Raw genomic sequence first — 22,413 nt, forward strand, 5'->3', positions numbered from 1 at the left:
GACACACCAATTCAACAACACCAATATCACACACCGCGGCCTCTTATTTGATTACAGACCCCCGCCCCCACCCCCCAGCAGGGGGTAGGTTCAGTCCGAGGTGACAGAACTCAGTGCACAGCGATGACATTTCCAACTTTCTTTTGAAGAGCTGAGCTTGTTAGCAACTTCATCAACATTCATTCGGGGTTCACAGAGTGCGGTCTGATGAATGTCAGGTCTAATGTTGTTTTGCATGGTTTCATGTTTTTGAACTTAAATGGAGTATCTGGTCTTGGACCAGGTCAAAAGAGGAACTACTTGATCGCCGTAATACTCTTGATTACCGTATTCTGATATATAGTTGACGTAGGCATTTATTTGCTCAGCTGTAGATACAGGGGAGGGGCGGGGGGCGTCCAGGTATGTTAAAATGGATGGTAATTGAAACTGCGGTCCATCAATCCAATTTCTATCCCAGCTATTTTTGAGTGTGGAGTTGGGTACACCCTGGCTAATTATCTCCATCCTGTTTTAATCCATCCTGGGTCACATCCTGACGTTTGAAAAAGGAGGCAGGAAAAGCATAATATGGCATTAACGTCACTGTCTCCATCTGTCTTTGGACTGCTGATTAATTGTGCTGCTCGGTTGATCGGGTTTGCACTCTTTCACGTGGAGGCTGATAGTCCTTTCAAAGATGCTATCTGAAGTGACTTCACTGAGTTACAGTACTTATTTAAAAAAGTGCACACCAGCGTCTTGACGCAGCCGCAACAAGCTACAGAAAAGTTTGCCTTTCTATTTGAAAATAGCTTACTTTAATCACCCGAATCCCTTGCCGTACCCTGGCCGACAGCGGAACCCAGAATGGATTTTTTTTTTTTCTTTAGGTGCAGAAAGTCCATCCGCGTCTTGTTATTTCAGCTTCATCGTAGCTAACGCTAAGCTAGCTGGGGAATTTCTGCTTCAGGAGTGTGCGGTCACAGTCAGTGTGGAAAAATGATCAACGTAAACTGCGATATGAAATTAAAGTTCAAAATTCAGCAAGGGATGATTGGAAGCCACAATTTTCACTTTTGTTAACATTAACTGAGGCCTGCATTTCATTGAAGTTTGAATCATTTTCAGACTTCAACAACTTTCTGCTCCTGGATCTGAGGTAGAACTCAGCATAATGACACGTTTATTTTCAATCGCAATGAGTAGTTAACCCATTAAGGACTAAAGCGCCTGTATCAACGGCTCCCCAATACCGTCGGTCGCCTTTGGAATTACCCTTGAAAACCTGAAGAATTCCCAGAAATTCAACACTTACAAAATGATTAATATCTCAGCCCCTGTAGCAGACAGAAACACAATTCCAAAAGAATTAAAGAGCTTGGACGTGGCTTTCACACAGGCAGAATTTATTATTATTTACTGTTTCAATCGATGATGTAAAAATAATGTGTCAGTGCAAGAGAAGCACCATTATAAAAAATGAAAAAAAATCCGAGTGGTAATTACCATCCTCTATTCTGTTACAAACACATCTATATCGTCTTTGTCTACAAATCATATCATGTCACATTCGACTGGTTCCACTGGTCGTGCGCGTCGTCTATATATATCACTGCCGTTACTTATCAGAGCTCCGGGCGATCGACGGCGTCCGCCATTAGCCTAACTACGGCTCGAAAAAATTCCGCGACATCCTGCGCGGTCTCGCGCCACCCTCGCGTGTATTTTCTGATGCGTTAAATTGAGTAAGAGACGGAGAATTGGATTAAAAAAAGACACCGACGTATCCGCTCTCCCGGCGTGAAAGAAATGCGATTACGCGTTCCCGTCCTTAAAGCGGAAGTCAACGCAAACATATTTTTTTCAAGAATATGTTTTATGCAAGCCCACTAGTTGAAACAGGGCATTCTGATAAATATCGCGTTTGTGTAATAAGTGTTAATTTGTGTAATAAGTGTTAATCCACTCGTTTTTAGCCATCTCTGGGGGCGGCCATTTTGTTTTCTGTCGACTGAAAATGACATCACAAGTACTCACAACGACCAATCACGGCTCGGATTCAGACAACAGGTCAGCTGTAATTGGTCGTTGTAAGCAGTTGTGATGTCGATTTTCAGTCGACAGAAGACAAAATGGCCGCCCCCGGAGATGGCTAAAAACAAGTGCATTTTGCTACTTAACTTATAATCCACGCAAAATTCATCACAATGCTGTGTTTCAACTAGTGGGCCTGCTGGGAACATATTCTTGAAAAAAATATGCTTGGGTTGACTTCCGCTTTAATGGGTTAATCGGATTTGTTTTCCGGCAACAACATATGAACACAGTACTAGAAGGCACCTTTGCGCTAAAACAAGAAAGGACCCATGCAACTGGCAGTTGACCGTCATCTCTGGTGTTAAAACAGTTGTCTGCGCGGGGACTCATTTTTACGCAGAGGACACTATCATGAATTCAAATGAAGTCAAACACCTAAAACTCTCCACAGGCCTCCCTCGTAAAAGAGCGTAGCAGCTCTCATGACAGTAGAGTCACTCTGGGAACGACAACCATATTTTCACCGGCACAGCTGATGAAGTTTTACTCGGGGGGGGGAAAACCGAGGAGAGTGAGGAGAAACCACGTGGCCGTGGCCATAAACAAGCCAAATGAACAATTAAACACGGCGGTAAAGATTAATCGCCTGGTTTCTTTTCGATGGACGGGGGATTACACGGGCCCTATCGCAAAGTCATTACCAAAGCCTGCAGGCCTTGGTAATTAATCATCCTGTTGGCCACGCTAGGAGAATCAAATTGATCGCCTGGCTCTGGACGGGCGTCCCATAATCCACTAGGTGTCAGCGTCCCATCATCTTCTCATCACGCTGCGCTTGCTTGTATATATTTATAGGGTGTCAACGTCAGATAAAGGATGGAGTTGGCCAGCCAAAGACTTTTCGCCTTGCTATTCATCTCGGCATCCTGCATGTCAGTCCAGTCATGGTGACAGTGAGCTCATCTACTCTGAGGTCACTTTATCGAATCGGAGCTGCTGCTTTCATTGTCTTCCATTCATGTGCATTAATGTCCTGCTATTGATTGTAAAGGGCTCCATGAGCAAGCTAATCTTTATGGAATGTAGGCCAAAGACAATGTTAGGATACACAGCTGCTATTTACTATGGGAAAATACAAATCTGCACTGATTGTACAGTATAGAATGAGTCAATTGAAAACAATCGTACTAGCTTCCGGTAACTAAAAATTGTACCTAAAATCAATGGCTGGAAACAAACAGAAACGCAACTGCGTTGTGCTAAAAACTAGAATATGATAAGTTCAGAATAAATGTGTTGACATTTAAACACATTTAAGATCATGTAAAATGATGCACAGCTTGAACAGTGAGGTCAGTGATTCTCTGCATAGGGCATAAATATTACGCAAGCATAATGGTGGGCAACTTTTATAGTTTTATATTAAAGCCATTCTCAAATGGACCAGGGAAGTAATAAAAGTAAGTTAGTTATTGAATAATAAGAATAATTCTGAGGGGCCTCATACAGTTAGAAGAAGTTCTCGACCGGTCTCACTTCCCAATGATTATGTGCCCGAATCTGGAAGTAAAATTTCAAAAATATACACAAAATCATGAAATGCTTTAACGCAAACTCAAGTTGAACTAAGAAATTAGGCTAGCACAACCTTCCATTTTCTTTCCTTTCTAATTGAATAATCATGACACTTTTTCCAAAATCTTTCTTAAAGCAGTACATTTAGGAAAATTAATGGGTAATAAAACTAATACTCCAAAGTGCATTTCAGCTAACATTGCTGTTAAATTAAAAAAAAAACGTAAACCTCATGCTTTTCTTGGCAACCACATATCTGCAAAACAACACGCTTACTGGAAAAGACACTTCTTTCAAATTAAATTTGACTCACTATATATCAGGGGCCAATCTAGACTTTAGACAATTTTATCAGACAAATGTTTATTATTAACATGCAATATGCGGAGCTTTGTCTTTTACAATTGTATGCCAGGCTGCGGCATAAAAAAAAATCTTCACGCATATTTATTTATTTTTATTTTTTATAGCTCAGACTAGAATAGCCAACAAACAATGGTGCCATGTTTCCATGCGGAGTAGTGTAATATCCAGCGCCATCAGTGTGACTCCTGCTGTCAAAACAAACAGCGGAGAAGCATGTTCACTATGTGCAGTCTTAATCCACAATCCAACCCCCACCGCCACAAAGCCACATGACAAGTTAGTACTGGCGAGCCTGAGAAGCAAAATTAAAGCCGAGACGGGAAGAGCCAACATGAAGTCATCGTTGCAAGCCTGAAAACAGACAACCCCCCCCCCCCCCCCCCCCCCGCCGCCCCAACATGCTACAACAAGAGCCTTCAGCTTTTTGTCACTCGCAAAGGAAAAGGGGCATCTGGAGAAGTGCCCCACCAGATCCAGTAGATGGCACTGTGGGTAAAAACAGCAGTGCTTCGCAAATGTAGCGCTTGACAGAGGACATATCATTGAAAATAGACTTTTGAATGTTTGTACCGAAGCATCGTGTAGTAATAGTAGTAGATAGTTAACCAGTATTACACAATTGTTAAATTCCAGGCAATGCGGTGACGAAGTCAACTAGGTGAGGTGGTCGTTTTTGTGTGAACAAGTCACCATCGCTCACCGACTGACTCACAGGCCAAAATGAGCTCAGCTCCACTCTCGGGAACACATGCGAGCCCACATGGACAATGTTAATGATTGAACCATTTGACTGGCAGAGGAGCTTTAGGTCAACCGCCAGGTTTTGTTTATACTGTCGCGTTATTAGGAAAGAGGAAACCATAGTACAACGATTACAATCCCACATCAGTGGCCCTGGCAGGTGGCCACAGTTCCTGTGAAATTCGTTCGAAAAAAAAGAAAAGAAAAAAAAAAAAAAAGTCCCATCGTGATCAAGCCGAAGATAACGAAAATCACTTTTAAATTAGGTCACTTTCATAAGCGGGGACTTTTTCATTTTGTGTTCTTCTTGTAAAGAAATTGGGGTAAAGGTTATTGGTTAAAATGTATGATAAAAATTATCATAAAAATTAAAAAATAAAACGCAGACGATATTTTAAAGGTTTCTGTGCAATTTTGGGCTGCTGAGTCCAAAAATGACACTAGTTTATTTGAATGAGCTCTTTTTTTGGGGGGATGTTGATATTTTTGACAATGAATTGATTGATCATTAATGTGCTTTGACAGTTCACTTTGACCGCTACTAGTATCGTTTGACGTCAACTTTTTCTTTGGATTTGTTTACTTCTAATATTGCCTAATTTTCAGGATTTTTGCCTGATTTACACATGAAAAAAATTGGCACGTAGCAGTTTATTTATTTCATTGAAAAAATCCCGCACACACCACCAGCTGAAATTGAAAAAAAAATAAAATAAAAAGCTTATTTTAACAATATGTGTTATATTGTTTATATAAGCATTTTTCTAACATTGAAGAATGACATATAATAACGTCTTGAATAGGATTTAAATAAACACAAAGAAAAAAGTATTTTATAATTTTTCGTATTGATAGTGTGAAACATGGGCCGGTTTGGATAAAAATGCGTCACTACTTCGCTTGTCTCTAAACAAAGACAATTAACTACCTGCTGCTACCTGCTGGTATGAAAGAGTACTGCAATGTAGTAAAGACATGATTACGCTGCCAGGCTCGAGACCGCAGAGGCACACAAATTACGTTATTTCCCCCTCGGCACACCTGACAATATCTCGCGGCACACCAGTTTGAAAAACCGAACAAAGTTGAAGTCATAAAGAGAATACAAAAGTTATAACTACTATAAGCACAAAAAAAAAAAAAAGAAAAGAAAAAAAGGAATAACTCAAAAATACCTGCTAGATCATCCTGATACATTGTCCAAAACAATGGCGGGCAGTGGTTGACGGTATATGGACAAGGACGGGTGAATGTTTACAAGATGTGCGCATCACAAGGTTTCCAGACACTCGCGCGTCTCAAAGGGGGAAGATGAAAAATACGCAAGAGAAGCAGCTGAACATGGCACTTAACACACACAGTCAAAGTACTCTGCCCCACTCACGCAAGCAGCTGAATGGAAATACTAATCCAGATATGACGTCAATAAGCAATGGTGGGAAAATACTGTATGCGTCTTTGAAACGTGGCTAAAAAAAAAAGCCAAAGAAAAGGAAAAACAGGGTTTGTGAATTGTCCTATTAGTGACAAAAGTGTGCACTGGTACATGGATCTTTCAATAGTAGCGGTAGTTATGGTCGTGGAGGTAGTAGGACGATACTACTAGCAGCAGTGGTGGTGGTAGTGGTAGTAATTGTGGTAGGTGTTGTGGGATTAGTAGTAGTAGGAATAGTCTCTTTTTCTCTCTCCGTTTATCTAGTCAGGCTGTGATCTAGTAAAGCTAATGCTCAAGGCACATACTAGCACACCCTCTAAGATGACAAATGCCGAAAGCTCCTGACGTGATGGCGCGAGAACACAAAGTGCATATGATGTCCGTGTGAGCGCGAGACACAAAAAGTTGTGTGCGTGGTGTGTTCGCGCGTGCGGATTAAAAATGGAAGCGTCGCCCCTGCCGACATGCGATCCACTGGCGCTCGCTGACGATGACCTCACACCGGAGGAGCTTGGGTTTCTCACATCGGTCGCGAGGACAAATGGCGTTCATTGAGCTCCACTTCTCGGCCGCAATTATTCAACCGCGCGTGGGGGAAGAAAAGATGCTCTATCGGATGTCTGTAATTCAATCGCAGGTGAAGAAAGAAGAAAAATCTTGGCGCTTTTGAGCACATTGTCGCACAGACGTGGTGGACAGCAGGCTAAGACACAAGAGGTAAAACCGTCCAATCACAGGAGCGCATCTATTCATCTATCCATACATCCATCAGCAAAAAGCAAAACGCACTTGGAGTTTTTCCTTGGTGTCACGAAAACAAAAATACTAAATATGAACTTTCACGGTCACACACAGTTCCATGCGGGCAGTGTGCCTTTTACGTTTCCTCATTGGGCAAAAGCCACAAAATGCCCTCACAACTGATCAGTCGCCGGTGACACAGCAGCTTGAACGCACCTTAAGATAAGGCCATGATAGCACTCACGTTTACTGGAAAGTCTTTGTCTAAGACAGGGTGTGCCAAAATTATTTTTGTCATGGGCCAGTTGCATATAAAATTCACGGAGGATGACTCTTGACATCAGAAATAAAAGAAAAGATTATGTTCAACTATTTACATATAAAAAGGGCTTTGATCATTTTTTTTTTTTTTTTTTCAATATCTCGGCGTAAAGACAAACTGCCATTTTGGGAGCGATTTTAGCAAGAAGTACACACCCTTGATTTGCTTTAGTGAGCCACATCCGGCCCTCTGACCTCGTGTTTGACACCTGTGCTCTTAGAATCTCGCTGTGACATGTCCCACGAAAATACTTGTGATGTTTGTTCTTTGCGCTTTTATTCGGATCGTCCACACATTCTAATGGCATGTTGTTGCCGTGAGAAATAGTAAGAATTGAATAGAATGTAGACAAAGGAGAGTTTCGCAAATACTGTAAATGACTCAGTATACAGGAGTAATAGTTGTTGTTTTTCACCGAGGATAAAGAATATATGCCTGTGAGTATCGCAAGTGTAATTCTCTGTTTGAAAATAAACTGAGAGTGGCAATAAACAGCTCAAAGCCACTTTTCTCAATGAGCTAATTCAGCATACTCGTATAATTTATTTATCAGTTATGTTTAATGAGCATTTGGATTATGAGCAATTCTGCTTTGTAAGAAACCTAAAAAGCTGGAGAGCCGCCGTTAATGCAAATTCACAATACTTAACTTTTGGATGATTTAAAATAAAACATTGGACGGACTATGTGGTATATTGTTGCAAACACACATTTTCAGACGGTTTTACTGCTTTATGAACAAACTATTGAATTTTACAGGTTCATTTTATTGACACATTTAAAAAATACATCCAAACACATTGTCTCACTATGATAATAAACTGTCTGCTTAGCACAAAGTTTCAATTCCTACAATTGAAAAGTGTAAGACGCTGCAGCTGCAAGTGTTTACACTCAACTAACGTCCCATGAGCTCATATGCGCACACGTCATGGAAAACCGTATCCCTTCCTAAGAACGAGCCATTTAAGCGGGACAGAGTGTTAAGCAGGTTTTTTTTTTTTTTATGAAGGTTTTTTTTTTTTTTTTTTAATTCGAAGGTGTGATGCGAGCATGGTTTGACAAAAAGAAAAAGTTATTTAGGCAAATGAAGGACGGGACAAATAAGCACAGCGAACGTCCCCGGTTCGACATTACTAGAAGTGGACATTGGATGGCACTTCCGAGCAAGGTTATCTAGATTAGCAGGAATGTGAGCTCAGATAAGAACAGCTCACAAAGTTGCCATTTAAAAATGACAGCTTCTGAATTGAAAAAAAATAAAATACATTAAAATACATTTGGATGTGTTTTGGAGTTGATGACTTTTGTTTAACACATCTCACAGATCTCCCTTTGTTGCAACATTCACCTTCACTCAAGAAAAATGTGAAGTGCCACCATTTTTTTTTATTGCCAAGAAACCATTCCAAAAGCAGGTGTTTTCCTATACGTCACACGCTCGATTGTGAACTTTCACAATCATTATACTCACCCGGTGCGAGACAATGAAGGGGCGCAGAGTGACTAAATGTGATACCAGTAAACTAGTGGCAATATACTCATTTTAGAGAAACACCATCATCCTCATCTGGTGGTGTTTTCCTCTCAGAGGGTCTCGCCTGTCTTGTCACTTCCTATTCCATCCTCTGTCTGTTGGTGGGGGGAGGGGGGGGTGGGGGGGGTGGATGTGTATCATTTTCACCCACTGAATTACAATCATGATTTTAACTCACTGCTCACGTGACTAGCTTTCAAATGTACTGAGGATCTGATTAAGTACATGGTCCATTTTTCAAGCACAATTTACACCTAGCTGCTTTATTTCGATTCCCCTTTTTATTGTTACTTATCTTTTCATGGTTGGTACAAGTGATTAAAGCGGAAGTCAACACAAACATTTTTTCAAGAATATGTTCCCGGCAGGCCCACTCGTTGAAACACGGCATTCTGATGAATTTTGAGTTTGTGGAATATAAATTAAGCAGCAAAATGCACTCGTTTTTAGCCATCTCCCGGGGCGGCCATTTTGTCTGCTGTCGACTGAAAATGACATCACAACTGCTCACAACGACCAATCGCGGCTGACCTGTTTTCTGTATCTGAGCCGTGATTGGTGGTTGTGAGCAGTTGTGATGTCATTTTCAATCGACAGAAGACAAAATGGCCGCCCCCGGGAGATGGCTGAAAACGAGTGGATTAACACTTATTCCACAATACTTATCAGAATGCCCTGTTTCAACTAGTGGGCTTGCTTAGAATATAGTCTTGTAAAAAATTGTTTGCATTGACTTCCACTTTAAGTACAATACGCCGTATTTGTCAGCCTTTTACTGGCTCGGTGTTTAACGCCACAGGGCGTCGGTAGATCAAATCCTAGGGTGCGAGTTGCCAACTGTAATTATTATTATTTTTTTTGCAATGGTCCAGTATAAGTTGAGTTTGACCACATTGCGGTGTTCGATGGGTTTAAGACTGCTACTCATGGTCAAGATGGTGGTACTTGGAGATACGTTTTTTTTTGTTTTTTTTTTAGGTGGTGGTGTAAAAAGCTTAAGAGCCTTTGATTCAGATTCTGACTGAGCTCAAGTCTCGCAATAGTATATGTGTGGTAATATAACAAAGTTTATTGAAGTACTTTACCTCACTGTGCGTATCCATTGCACTGTTGTATTTCATGAATGCTGCTTGGATTGAAGCAATCTCTTGTTAATGCAATTCTATCCTGTCTGCGTTGCTATGAGGTTTCATTTGATAAATGCATTTGGATGAAATAAAAGCTTGCTGAAACACACGCACACAGAGTACTGATGAATGAATGACTCATCTTTACATTAGTGAGGATAGGTTGTTTGTGCTCCTCCCAGCGTGTTATTTGAGCTTTTTTTTTTTTTGTTTGTTTTGTTTTTAAACAAAGTGTGGCGTCCATGCACATGCAAACAAAAAGCAAGTAAGCACTGGTGCATGAGTGCTCCCAATAAGGAGCATGTCAACATTTTTGCTGGGCTTCCAGAGCAGAAGTAGCAAAAAAAGATCCCCAACATACACCTATTGAGTCCAGTAATAGACTTTGGTTCCACTTAACAGGCAAGAATATATGCTTCATAAAATATTTTTACTAAAACAAAAATAAAAATAAGACTGCCTATTCCAGTCACTTGCAAAATATGCCATCTACCAAAAGCAGCAGCGCTATGAACGGCCATCTGAAAAGCTATCCGCTAGCTTTAGCTGACAAACAACCTGAAGGGAATTCATCAAACGCCCTCCTGGAATAGTGACAAGACCAACAATATACTGGAGGCCTAGCGTCCAAAATGAAGACAAGCCGCAAGGACACATGGTTAGCTTTGCTTCCTGCCTCCAATGGCTTCAGCGCTGACTCACTCATCCAATCACAAATCACAGACAGCTTCAAGGTCTCACGATCTGATTCTTGTGTGAACTCTTGCTAGAATCAATGTGACACAGGTTTGCTACACTATATTATTGCAAAAGCACTCCCTCATCCTGTATTTTTTTTTTTTTTTAATTCCATGCTATTATGTAGCAAGTAGTAACCCTCCAGTTATGTTGCAAATTGGTGTTAAGGGTTTTACAAGTTCCGACAGTCTGCGAGACCGTACGAGTCTGAATGAATGAGCAAGCATCGAAATGTAATTGGCCGAACACGGTGAAGGGAGGGGAAAGTGAGGGAGCTATCAACGGCATCATCGATTAATCGACATCAGCTCTCATCACCTTCATCGACTGTAAAAATGCTGATCGCTCAACCTCTAAACTTTACTGCATCTGAGATTAGAGAAGACTATGGCGCGGGCGTGTCATGCCGTGAGTAACGCGTGAAGGGTTTCCTGACGCGCCGCAGCAAGTGACTCACACTTCTCAAACTTCTCAGTCAGTTCCTTGAATTTTTACAAAGAGGACATTAGTACTACAGTACACGTGGCCCCGCCCACTAATCCTCCCATTCTTACAGTCGATCGCGTGTGTGTGTGTGAACAAGCCATTGTTTACCGGTGTAACGCTTTTTTTTTAACAACCAACGATTACGATGACGATGAAAATGACTGTGATGATCACGATGATGTTTGTTCGGGATTTTTTCAATGAAATAAATGTGCCTTGACTCAAAAAAGTTTGAAAAACACTGCTGTAAATAACCATATTTTCACCACTTCCCTGCAAAATATGAAAAGAAATTGCACAAACTGTTAGGAAAACGGTTGCGATCTAATTAAATTGGGTGTATGAAACGTGACTATTTTTAAAACATTCACGGGAAATGAAGCAAAACAGCATGAGAAGCCAGTGTGTGCAATATTTGTCATTAAATTATAAGAATAAAGTTGGAATTTTAACAACAATGTTCAAATATTATGGGAAAAAAGTTGCAAATTTATAAAGTCACAATATTAGGAAAATAAAGTTGTACTCGTGAGAATCAAGTCAAAATATGCAGAGGAGAAACGTAGCAATTTTTAAATTTAAATTTTACATGGGAAAAGTCATTGTCATTTATGTAATAATGTTATGAAGAAAAAAATATATATCATCGCTGTCATGTGAAAAATACTTATCTCCATTTTTTTTTTTTTTTTTTTAGATGATCAGCGTGAAGTCTGTCATCCTTATCTTATTTGATCTTAAGCAGCATTACATCCCAGAGTCACAGTCTGATTTGTGGCTGCCAGGATGACAAGAAAGCACAAAGCACATAACCCCGCCTTCCCTCTGCAATCCATGGAAGTGGCGGAGTCTTTCAGAGGAAATGCGCACTGCTGATTCACAGATTCAACTGAAGGGAGTCTTTGCTTCTCTGCTCAATTGAACATCTTTTATCACACTGCTTTTTTTTTTATGACATGTTTTATTACATTTTACTTGTCTTTATCTTTCCTAGTAATCCACTGACCAGCTGCTTTCCTTCAAATATCCTTCGCATACTAGCAAATTTGTCCCGGTAATTTTTCTCTGTTACTGTAAAACAATAAAAAAAAAACACAGCAATTCAACAAACAAGTCCAGCTGCCTCGATTTAACTTTTGCGGACTACCATGATCTGGATGACTGAGAATCTATTAGCTATGTGCTATTTTTGATTTATTCCATGTATTATATGGCCTCCTGAAATGGTGCATTTTGTTTTTTAATCAAATAAAATATAAAATAAAAATACACTATAAAATTTCCATTCATTCATACAATTAAAATATCATTCTCGACAGGTGTGGTGGGAGGGGAGGATAAGAGATTTTAGACCTGTATATTCACATTTTATCATTCTTTTCTTGATTTAGTTCAATGGCCACAAACAAGTCACTTTGTATTTCCTGGAATGATGACAATCACTTCAACTGTTAACTTGCATCATAGTTGAGTTCAAACGAAGCGGCCACATCACCGCAAACCCAATCGCTCTTGTCTAGAAAAACTCCACAAAAACATAGTACCTGTTCAACTTCTTTTGCTGGAAGTTGTTCAAAGGAGTGTATTCATAGTAGACCTGCTTGGTATGTAATAGTAACAGGTTTGCATAGATCCTAGTCCGCGGTATTCGTCTCATCCGCGCCAAGCGCGTAGCAATAGGCTGCTCCACTGGTTGGATTCTAAAAGAGTCTCAAATTGTTTACACCGAGTACCACCCAAGTAAAAATATTCGGCTCTCCAAGTACCAACACAAGAATGCAGTAGCATTGTGGGGCTAAGTATTGATTAAAAACAAGACGGAGGTTTTAGTGCTGAAAAGTGGAGTCTGCTATTGTTACAAATGATTCACCAGCTAAAGAGTTATTTTCAATTCTTTAGCTAGTGAATTGCTTGCTGTCTTTTATAAGACACTTTTGAGACTGAAAAAAAAAAAGGTTTTTCTTCCTTCTAAATGTCCTGAAAAATACTGATTTTGGAGATATAAAGGTTGCGCCCGACATTGACAATATTTAATATTAAGGTAAGTAAGTTGCATTACGCACAGTTTGAACATTAACACTGCACTCAAATACAGAAACATTTTAAAACTACTGAAATTACTTTAAACACTACAAAGCAAATGTATGTGTTTCCTATTCATCTATAATCATAAATATTTACATGAATATAAATACAGTATATTCATAACATACTCATGTTTGAATCATATTGAAAATGCTTTAAATTGTGAGAAGATAATCTTCCTGTTAAAAAAAAAAAAAGGCGAAATTACAATAGAGGCCTGAGGGCAATGTTTTTAGTAAAGTTCCAAGTGTGTACGAATGAATATTTACATGTTCAGTCTGGCCCTGAGCGGGATTTAGAAGACAATTATGTTGTTTCTATTGTGGAAAAAAAAAAGAATATACCCATGCAAATGACAGGAATGTATTCATAATATTTCTTAGACTAAAAATGCAAACAAGGGAGAAAAAAAAACACTTAAGTCGTGTATTTTTCAGCCATGGTCATAAGATCAAGCGGACTTACACTTTTTTTTTCTTTAGTCATTGCCGCCATTGGCTGCTGTGTTTCTGGTTGCCATGGCGCAGCTAACGAGGACTTTGTTTGCGCAACTCAAGTGTTCGCTAACCAGAAGGGCGTCACTTCACTCCGGGAGAGCCTCCAAGCCTTCGTCTGTCGTCTGTGACTCACAGGGTGTTTCCCGACACAGCGTCTGGTCGGGATTTCTGCTCAGCTGACATTTTTCTTTTGTTTTGTTTGCTTTGCGTGACAATAGTTACATAACGTCCAGAGGGCGATCAGGGACTCCCCCGAACCTGAATGGTGGCCAAAAATTCTGAGAAGTTTTGGAGCATTCTGCAAAGCGTCACACGTCTAATTAAACATACGCTAATCGCAAAACAGATGGGGCTTTCGGCTGGAATTTCAGAATGAAGGAGAAAAAAAAAAAAAAAAGTCAAACTTGACAGCCAGCATGTGGACCGAGGATTTCAGGCTGGCGTGGCCATTTTAGAGCGCCCCATCGTTGCCCCGCAATGACCTAGTTGAGATAACGACTTGATTTTTCATGATTTTGAAGCCTCATTTTATATAGTTGGATTGGCAATTAACACTGTCTAAAAACCAGACATTTGTTTGAAATCTAAAACACTTTGCAAACTAATTAAACAGGCTAGCAGTCTAGTCACACACTCTGTTGTGGGATGGCATTCTGCTACCTCGAGCTAGCAATGCGCGTGGGCTTATATTTACTTGGCGGCAGACACAGTGAAAGTGACAAACATTTGGTGTCATCTTCTACTGTATTGCGATCTGACGTAAAGCCGCTGACTGCGCGGGGGGTGTCCCACCACATTGTGTCATGACCTAAATGCTGGTTTCTATCCGCCCACCCTCAACATGGTGCACAACGTTACCCGGGAAGTACTTTTCCATGTTGTCCTTTTGATGACATATTTTGGAATAGCAAGGATTAACTGTGCAAAAGGCATTACACTAAGTCAAAGCAGTTGCTCAAAAGACCGACTTTTTGTGACCAAATGGCTGACTTTGCGTCCTTAAAGTGGAAATCAACCCAAAACATATTGTTTTCAAGAATATGTTCTATGCAAGCCCACTAGTTGAAACAGGGCATTCTGATAAATATTGCGTTTGTGGAATAAGTGTTGACCCACTCGTTTTTAGCCATCTCTGGGGGCGGCCATTTTGTCTTCTGTCGACTGAAAATCGACATCACAACTGCTCACAACGACCAATCACGGCTCAGATTCAGAAAACAGGTCAGCCGCGATTGGTCGTCGCGAGCAGTTGTGATGTCATTTTCAGTCGACAAAAGACAAAATGGCCGCCCCCAGAAACGCAAAATTAATCGTAATGACGTATTTTAACTAGCGGGCCTGCTGGGTAGATATTCTTGACGCAACACACATTGCTATGGGTGGCATTCCACTCAGAAAGTTGCTGACGAGACCAACTTTTTGTGAACAAATTACTTGGATTTGGTGGGCGGTTTGGGGCATTTAAGCCCATCTGTTTGTGCTACTTGCCAAAACGGAGCACTGGGCGATGATGTCGAACCAACGCTATTTTAGTCTCTCCTGGTTAGCTGCCATGTGCTCGTCATTTGCGATGACAACAGTTTGGACTCTGGAACGAATCCCGGTGTTTGTTTGTTTTTTGTTTTTTAATGCATTTTTTGGAGTTTGAGCTTTCACCTTCTTTTTCCATCTTCATCTGAATTTTTTTTTCTCTCAGCTGGAAGGCATACAAAGTGACGCGGACTGTAAAACAGTTGAAGCGTCAGCTTGCATGCTTGGACGTGGATAAAAGTGAATGTTTACGCGGCAGGGGGTGGGGGTCTAACAGTAAATCCCAAAGTATGGAGGAACAGGAGGAGTGTGCCCGGAGAAGACATTTTGGACTGGAGGGGTGGGTGGGACTTACTGGGCCGTGATGACTCACAATTTCTGGCCCGCTCTTTGCTATCTGGCATCTGGAGCTCATTGACGACCGCGCTCCATGGCAACCGGCAGTTGTGGAATTGTAAACAGGCCGAGCCGGTGGAGAGACGAGCGGGAAGCTGCTTTTGGCTGCTTGCGTCGCTTCACTTGCACACACAAGAAATCTGCCTCGACATGCTGAGATCACAGGGAGCATGTTAGGTGAAAAGGATCAGATGTAATTATGTTGACATGCGATACAGTTCCTCCTCTCCTGTAGGAAGTTTAGCACAGGCTAATAGTCAATTCCCAGTCATGTAGAATATACACTATACTTAGTCTGTATTTGAAAATTCAGCCCCCAAACTTAATTTCATTTCGAAACATGAAATTTGGTAGGCCCATCTATCACGAAAAGACACACAAAAAAGTCTCAAGAACCCAAGCCCCAAAAGCTACAGGAAGTCGGAAGTTTTGGGTTGAATCATTCCTCCGAAAACTGGCTAATTCTCAACAAAGACCCCAAAGCCTGTTTTACTCACCAACATGAAATTCGGTAGGCAATTATATCACAAGTAGATGCACAAAATAAGTCAAGAACCAATGCCAGGAAAGACTGATGAAGTTAACCGTTTTGGTTTGAAGTGGCCATTTCCACTTCAAATTAGCTCAATGGCACAGCCAGAAAAGTTGTCAAAATTCCGCTTTAAAGCCCGTTTCATTTAGCAACATGAAACTTGGTAGTTATGTCAAGCATGAGTAGACACATAAAAATGTCTCAAAAATCTAAGTTGATAAAGACATCGGACGCCTGTGGTTTTGGTTTGTAGTGGCCATTTCCAGCGGCAAAATTAGCTTCACTGCATCACGACGGTTGGGAAAATTCAGCCCCCGAAGCCAGTTTTACTTAGTAACAAGAAACTTGGTAGGAACTTCCATCGTGAAAAGACGCACAAAAAAAGCCTCTTTATCACGCCAGGAAATAAACAGGAAGCCTGCCACTGCCATTTTGATTTGTTGTCAACATGAGCACACTTCAAATTTTTTTTTCCCCCATGCATACTGAAACCTATTGCAACATGTTAAAATAACACAGATAAGTGAGACAGACTCCATATGTAATTCTGAAGAAACAGAAATCACAAAAGCACTTCTCAGTAAGTCCATGGCTTTCCCTTAAGTGTCCATAAAGCAAAACTGACACCACAGTCAGAAAGGAAGTGTGTATCTATGGTGACGGATCTTTAGTATCCGCCAGTGGTCACGTGACATCCCTACCAGAGAATTTCCTCAGAGCAACACAACAAGCAAGAGTGGTGCTTTTTATAGCGCTCCGCAGACGCTCTCACGGGCTTCAGCTGCTCCTTCGTGTACTTTCTGGAAGGCCAGCCGGCGGATTGCCTCGCGCACATAGTGAGGACGACGTTCGAAAAAATGCCGCAGCTACAAAACAAGATCGGCATCCATATGCATGCAGTGAATGACACAAGCGTCCTTTTTCAGCCCGTGTCCTTAATTTAGTCTTATATCGATACACTGCAGAGGTAAAGAGGGAGAGGAAGTCCTAATTGTTCACTGACACTTCACAAATCGGAGCCCAGATCGGTTGTGAGGAAAAGTGCTGTGCAAGCAGGTAGAGGCCCAAGCGGCTTTTCCAGAAACGGTGCAGGAGGTGACCGTGGATTCCCGCTCATCCGTCATTTTATAAAGTTGCAGGAAATATGGTGCGCCGTTACGCTCCTTGGATGTCATCTGTCTCTGGTAGTGGTTTACTACATGGACTTCAGTCAGTAAAACACTAAATTAAACACTACACACCTTTGTTGTCGTCGCAGTACTTCAAAGATAAGGCGAGATAAGGCCAACAATCGACGAGTGCAAAGTTTGTTACGTTAATAGATTGCGACATTATGACACAAAATATGATCTAGAATTTAATTTTGGTGTCATCATCATTTAATGAACGAATTGTACAGATATTTAAGATGCAATATCTACATTATATAACAGCGGTGCCTTGAGATTAATTCGTTACAGCCTCCCTGAGAAAAACAACAAAAAAATGTTGTCATGTTCATTTTAATGGGGAAAAATACTGTGCTTGATAAAAACATACAGTAATCAAAGTGTGGACATTTCTGACTTCCCAATTTGTTGACTTTGAAACTTTCTGACAACCCAGTTTTCTCAAATGCTAGGTCTCAATGAAGTCGGTGTACAGCGATTTTCCCTGACTTGTCGGCGATCCCAATCGTGTTAAAATGCGCTGTGGGTCGGAAATTAATGACTTGCTAATATTCGTGAATGTCGCATCTTAATGAAGTTGGGTTAAAACAATTTCTCCCGACTTCGCATGTAGGAGCTGTGACTTCAGGAGCATTCCGTGTGACTTACAAACACATAGGTCCCTAATTCACAGGTTTTTCTAACGCAGCATGAAAAAAAGTCCACGTTTTAAACAAAACACAATCATTTTATAGTTAAGAGACTGTGAACATATGAAAGTTTTGTTAGCTGCTATTGACAAGTGAAACGCAAGGTATGAAGATTACAGTAGGAGGAAAACAAACAGGAAAGTACTCAAATAACCTGCCAAAGAAAATCTAATGCTAATTATAATGACTATGTACGATAATTATTCCTGGGGAGTTTTTGGCACCGGAAGAAGTCGGAGCATTTGCCAATTTGTGTAGCGGTCACATCGCGTTACGAAAATTAAGCAGCTTTTGCCTATAAACTGTACACCCAGTGAGTCGTACATGTTGAAAGTAATTACACTAGTCAGAATGTACACGACAGACGACATTTCTGAGAATTTAGTGCACTGACAAAGCACTGCGATAGAATCTCATGAGTCACACGCATGCAAGAGCTCCTTTAAAGCAGGAAAAGCTTCTCTGCGATCTTGTAAGTTCCCGGAAAGTTCTTCACTTGGGAACATGACGCAAACTAACGTGGAAGTCAATACAACAATTCACCTTGACATCACGCGTTCTTTCAGGTGGCAAATGCCAAAGGATACTCCTCATGAGTAAATAAACATCCCCATTTCATTTGACAAAAGCAGAGTGTTTGCGTAAAAAGTGTAAAATGTATGAACTCATTATTTTGTGTGAAGCGTCAGGCAAAAAGATGACCTTTCTCTGGTTGTCGGCCCCCATTAGCCAGAGTATGTCTGTTCCTGTGGTGTTCCTCAAGGGTCCTTTTCGGGGACCATCGTTTTCACGTGCTACATGCTTACTTTTAAAGGTATAATCAACAACACGTTAGAAGGTATCTCATTCACAACACAGATGTATTTTGATTTTAATCCTGAGAGGACATCTGAGATCATCCTATTAGTATAGAATTGTGCACCGCTGTCACTGCTTTTGTCTAGATCTTGTGGGTCCGGCACATCACTTCCATTTTGCTGTCCTTGCACTGGCTCCCTGTTCATTTAAGGATCCAGTTTCTTAACCTTAAAAACTAAACATGATCCAGCCTCGCAGTCCATTGCAGACAAATTGTGGAATGCACTTTCATTTGAGCTAAGTGCTTCCTCTTTTGTGGTAAATGATAAACATTTTTTTAAAGGAATTATGGCATTTTACTCTGTGACCCAAAAAAAGAGACTAGTGATCTTGGGCTCCCGTTTGAAAAAGTTCTTTAAACATTTTTTTTTAGGTTTACGCTGTTAATAGTCATTGAATAAGTCAATGTGTATAGTTTTCTTATGTACAGTATACTAATGCATTTTTATTTTTTACTCATACTTTATATAGACATCAATTTAATTTTTATTGTAAATAAAAATTAAATTGCTGTATGTATAAAATATATACAATATTATATTATATAGTTTTAAATATAATTTACATTTAAGAACTGAGAAAAATATTTTACATTTGTATTAATGTATTTTATGTTTTATACATCAATTTGTATTAATTAATTTTACAGATTGAATTTTCAGGGGAACATTCACCTTGCACTATGCTTATATTTATCTTATTTTTATTGTACATAATATAATTTATTTTTTCTTATCTATACTTTATTTGTGAAGCTGTTGCAATGTACTGCAATAAAAAAAAGGTCATTTATAAGGGAGGTAACTAAAATTTATTTTTTTTACTGATTATATAAAAAAAACATTACCCAAACGGCTTGTCATGTAGCAATTTTAAGGCAACAGATGCAGTTCAATAATATTGTGCTGAAACTCTTCGCATTATTTGTACTAATTGCACAATAATTAGGACTAATTGTCTCTCATTAAATGTGATATTTCATCCCTCCATGCAAGAGATGTCACCGTTCAACAGGTTGGAAAACAAAGCACACGCTGAGAAGCAGCTCAGTAGAAAAATAACATTCTTTATTATAAATTACTGAAATGTTTGTCCACATATAAATAAGTGCAAATCGTTGTGTCGACCAGTCAACCTTCAAGCATCTTTAGTACATCTTTATAAAAGATTTTGTCTTCAATGTAAACATGGTGTTGTCAAAAAGACAGTGAATTAAGACAACATTGTTGTGTCTTGTTTAAATACATTCATTGGCGAGCGAGTGGCGTTCCTGTCAGTGCCAAAAGTTAAAAAAAAAAAAAACTTGTAAATCTACCATCACCGAGGATTCAGTCAAAAGTTCAGCCCTTACAAAAGGTGTGACTGCTCCTGTTGAAAAAAAAAAAAAAACTCCCAGAATGCATTGTGGGAGGGCCATCCCGGAGCTGCTGGACGGACGCAGATGCGTTCATTGAGGCCTCACAGCACATTGTTAGCAGCATCATTAGAGGAGGGAAACTGTGCGTCATCTTCGCCGGGAACTTCACTCCTGGCCCGCAGTCCTTCCTTCTGGCTCCCCTCAGACTTGGAATGCGCTTCTAAATAGGAGAGTCGTAATCCTGCATGTATTGCCTCAGAGGGTGGGGAAGCTGGTCCCTCGTGGAAGAAATGTCCAAATGTCCATTAACCGTCTTCCTGCATAAGTGCTGCAAGGTGGACGGGCAACAGGCGAGCGGTTTGACCAACTCCAGCGGCACCTTCTCGCCGCCTGAGTAAATGTAGTCCACGTTGCGTCCGTTCCCTCTGCTCTGGGGCATGTAGTAGTGCACCAGCTTGAGGATGCAGTCGAAATGGGGCACGGCGTGAATGTTCTTGGGGTCCGTCTGCAAGTAGAAGGAGGCGGCGTCGCACTGGACCCGCAGGTTCTTGGTGCCCGCCGTTGTTTTGACGCTGAGGGTGAACAGGTGGCGGTTGTCGGAGCTGTCGCGCACCAGGAAGGTGCCGGCCTTCTCGGCGCCCAGCAGGCTGTTGGCGTTCTTGCCCGTGATGGCGCCCCAGTAGAAGCCGCTCTCCTGCAACTTGCGCAGGGTGGCCAGCACCATCTGGTACTGAGCCTTGGACGCGAATGTCTTGTAGCGCTGAGGCAGCCGCATGCTGGGAGAGTCCAAGTGGCTGCTGCTCATGGCGGAGTAGGCCTTGCTGAGAGTTACCATGGCGCTGTGGCCGCTATGTGGTGAGCGGGTGCTGGAGGTGGGGGGGGGAGGGCGGGGGGCGATGTCGTACCGCGAAATAGAATGACACCGGGACTGAAGGGTACTGAGGAGGCGACACCTGAGGAGGCAGGAGGAAGATCAGGGTTAGCGCACCAAGTTTGGATTAAGATTTCAGCTTGCTATACAGAAGCAAAAAAAATACTAAGCTATCATGTATCACTTGAAATGACCAAGATACAAATACAGTTGCGTTGACGGCCCGGTTCATCAAAACCGAGGCAGAGGTTTTTTTTGTCTATTAACTTTTTGTGACATTTTGGTTAGGTGGTGTGCGGTGAGATTTTTGGGCAATTTGCCAAGGCAAATATGTGCCTTGGCTCAATAGAGGTTGGGAAACACTGGCTTAATACGATTGTAACATCATCACGAGTATAACCGTATTTTGAAAGAGTAAATAAAGGCATCTCCTGTTTTCTGAAAAAAAAAAAAAAAAAAAAAAAATCTGACTTTGTTATACCATTACAGCAAAACTCTCAGCTAATAGCTTCTTGTCACAATCACAAAACTCCTGTCCTGACATTTCAATTGCCCTAAAACAATCTACAATGAGTTGAGATGTCAAATTATCTTTGACCTAGTTGTCTACTTGGCTCTATGGGAGTATTGGAGAGTGCTTAAAAGGACTCCCATTTCCTTAACTTGGGGGCATATTTGCCTTGCCTTAAAAGAATAAATGGGGAAATCTGCTTTTTGGATCCTGGTAAAGGTCAAAATGTTAACTTTTGAAGAGCAAACATGACATCTAATGACTTCTGCATAAAAGATGAGAGACTACTACTGTTTGCCAAATTCTAGGAAATGCTTCAGTACTCCAACTTTTGCTTGCATTAAAGGAACAAAAAAGGCCCTTTGGAGTCCAACAATAGGCCTTCTATCATATATGAGATAAGATATTACTTCTCTTTCCCTAATGCTGAACCCTCCAAAAACCAATAACTAGGCTTACGCGCCTCGTATGAGGTATTCTCCCGCAACCCCCCCAAAAAAATAATTCGCTTTTCGACAACTTGACTGAGTTTTTCCTGGCAGTCTAACTTAAAGTGTTTCACGAGGCAGCGTGACTGGAGAAAAGTGCTCGTTTGTTTTGGCGTGTTTGAATCATACATTCCTATTTATGATGGCGTGCAAGTCCGGTAAGTACTTTTTGTTTGTGCAACACTCTGCCTCGGGCACCACGGTCAGTTCCAGTAAAGTTATTGTGAAATTTGCACGGGAAGCCCTTCTACGCTCGCAGACATAAATACAGCTCTGGAAAAAAAAAATTAACAGAAGGCTGCAAAATGATCCGTTTGTCTGATTTAGTGATTTATAGGTCCAG

General features: G+C 40.9%; 1 protein-coding gene across 12 annotated transcripts in view; it reads right to left on the reverse strand.

Moving 5' to 3' along the window:
- The window catches only part of LOC147134347 (suppressor of cytokine signaling 3-like), a 164,462-nt gene that overhangs the window by 128,245 nt on the left and 13,804 nt on the right, over positions 1-22,413 (reverse strand). For 3 of the 12 annotated variants that reach the window (XM_086054611.1, XM_086054612.1, XM_086054613.1), the window contains one exon: positions 19,890-21,153. The exons of 7 other annotated variants lie outside the window; for them this stretch is intronic. In XM_086054611.1, the coding sequence (XP_085910737.1) occupies positions 20,421-21,153 (733 nt within the window). In that variant the 3' untranslated portion in view covers positions 19,890-20,420. Of the gene's footprint in view, positions 1-5,876; positions 6,006-19,889; positions 21,154-22,413 lie in introns of those variants that run through there. 2 more of the 12 variants (XR_015089971.1, XR_015089969.1) reach the window with 1 other exon arrangement.

The sequence above is a fragment of the Filicampus tigris genome, chromosome 16, assembly GCF_054856515.1.
Source record: "Filicampus tigris isolate MCC_2025a chromosome 16, RoL_Ftig_1.0, whole genome shotgun sequence".
NCBI lineage: Eukaryota > Metazoa > Chordata > Actinopteri > Syngnathiformes > Syngnathidae > Filicampus > Filicampus tigris.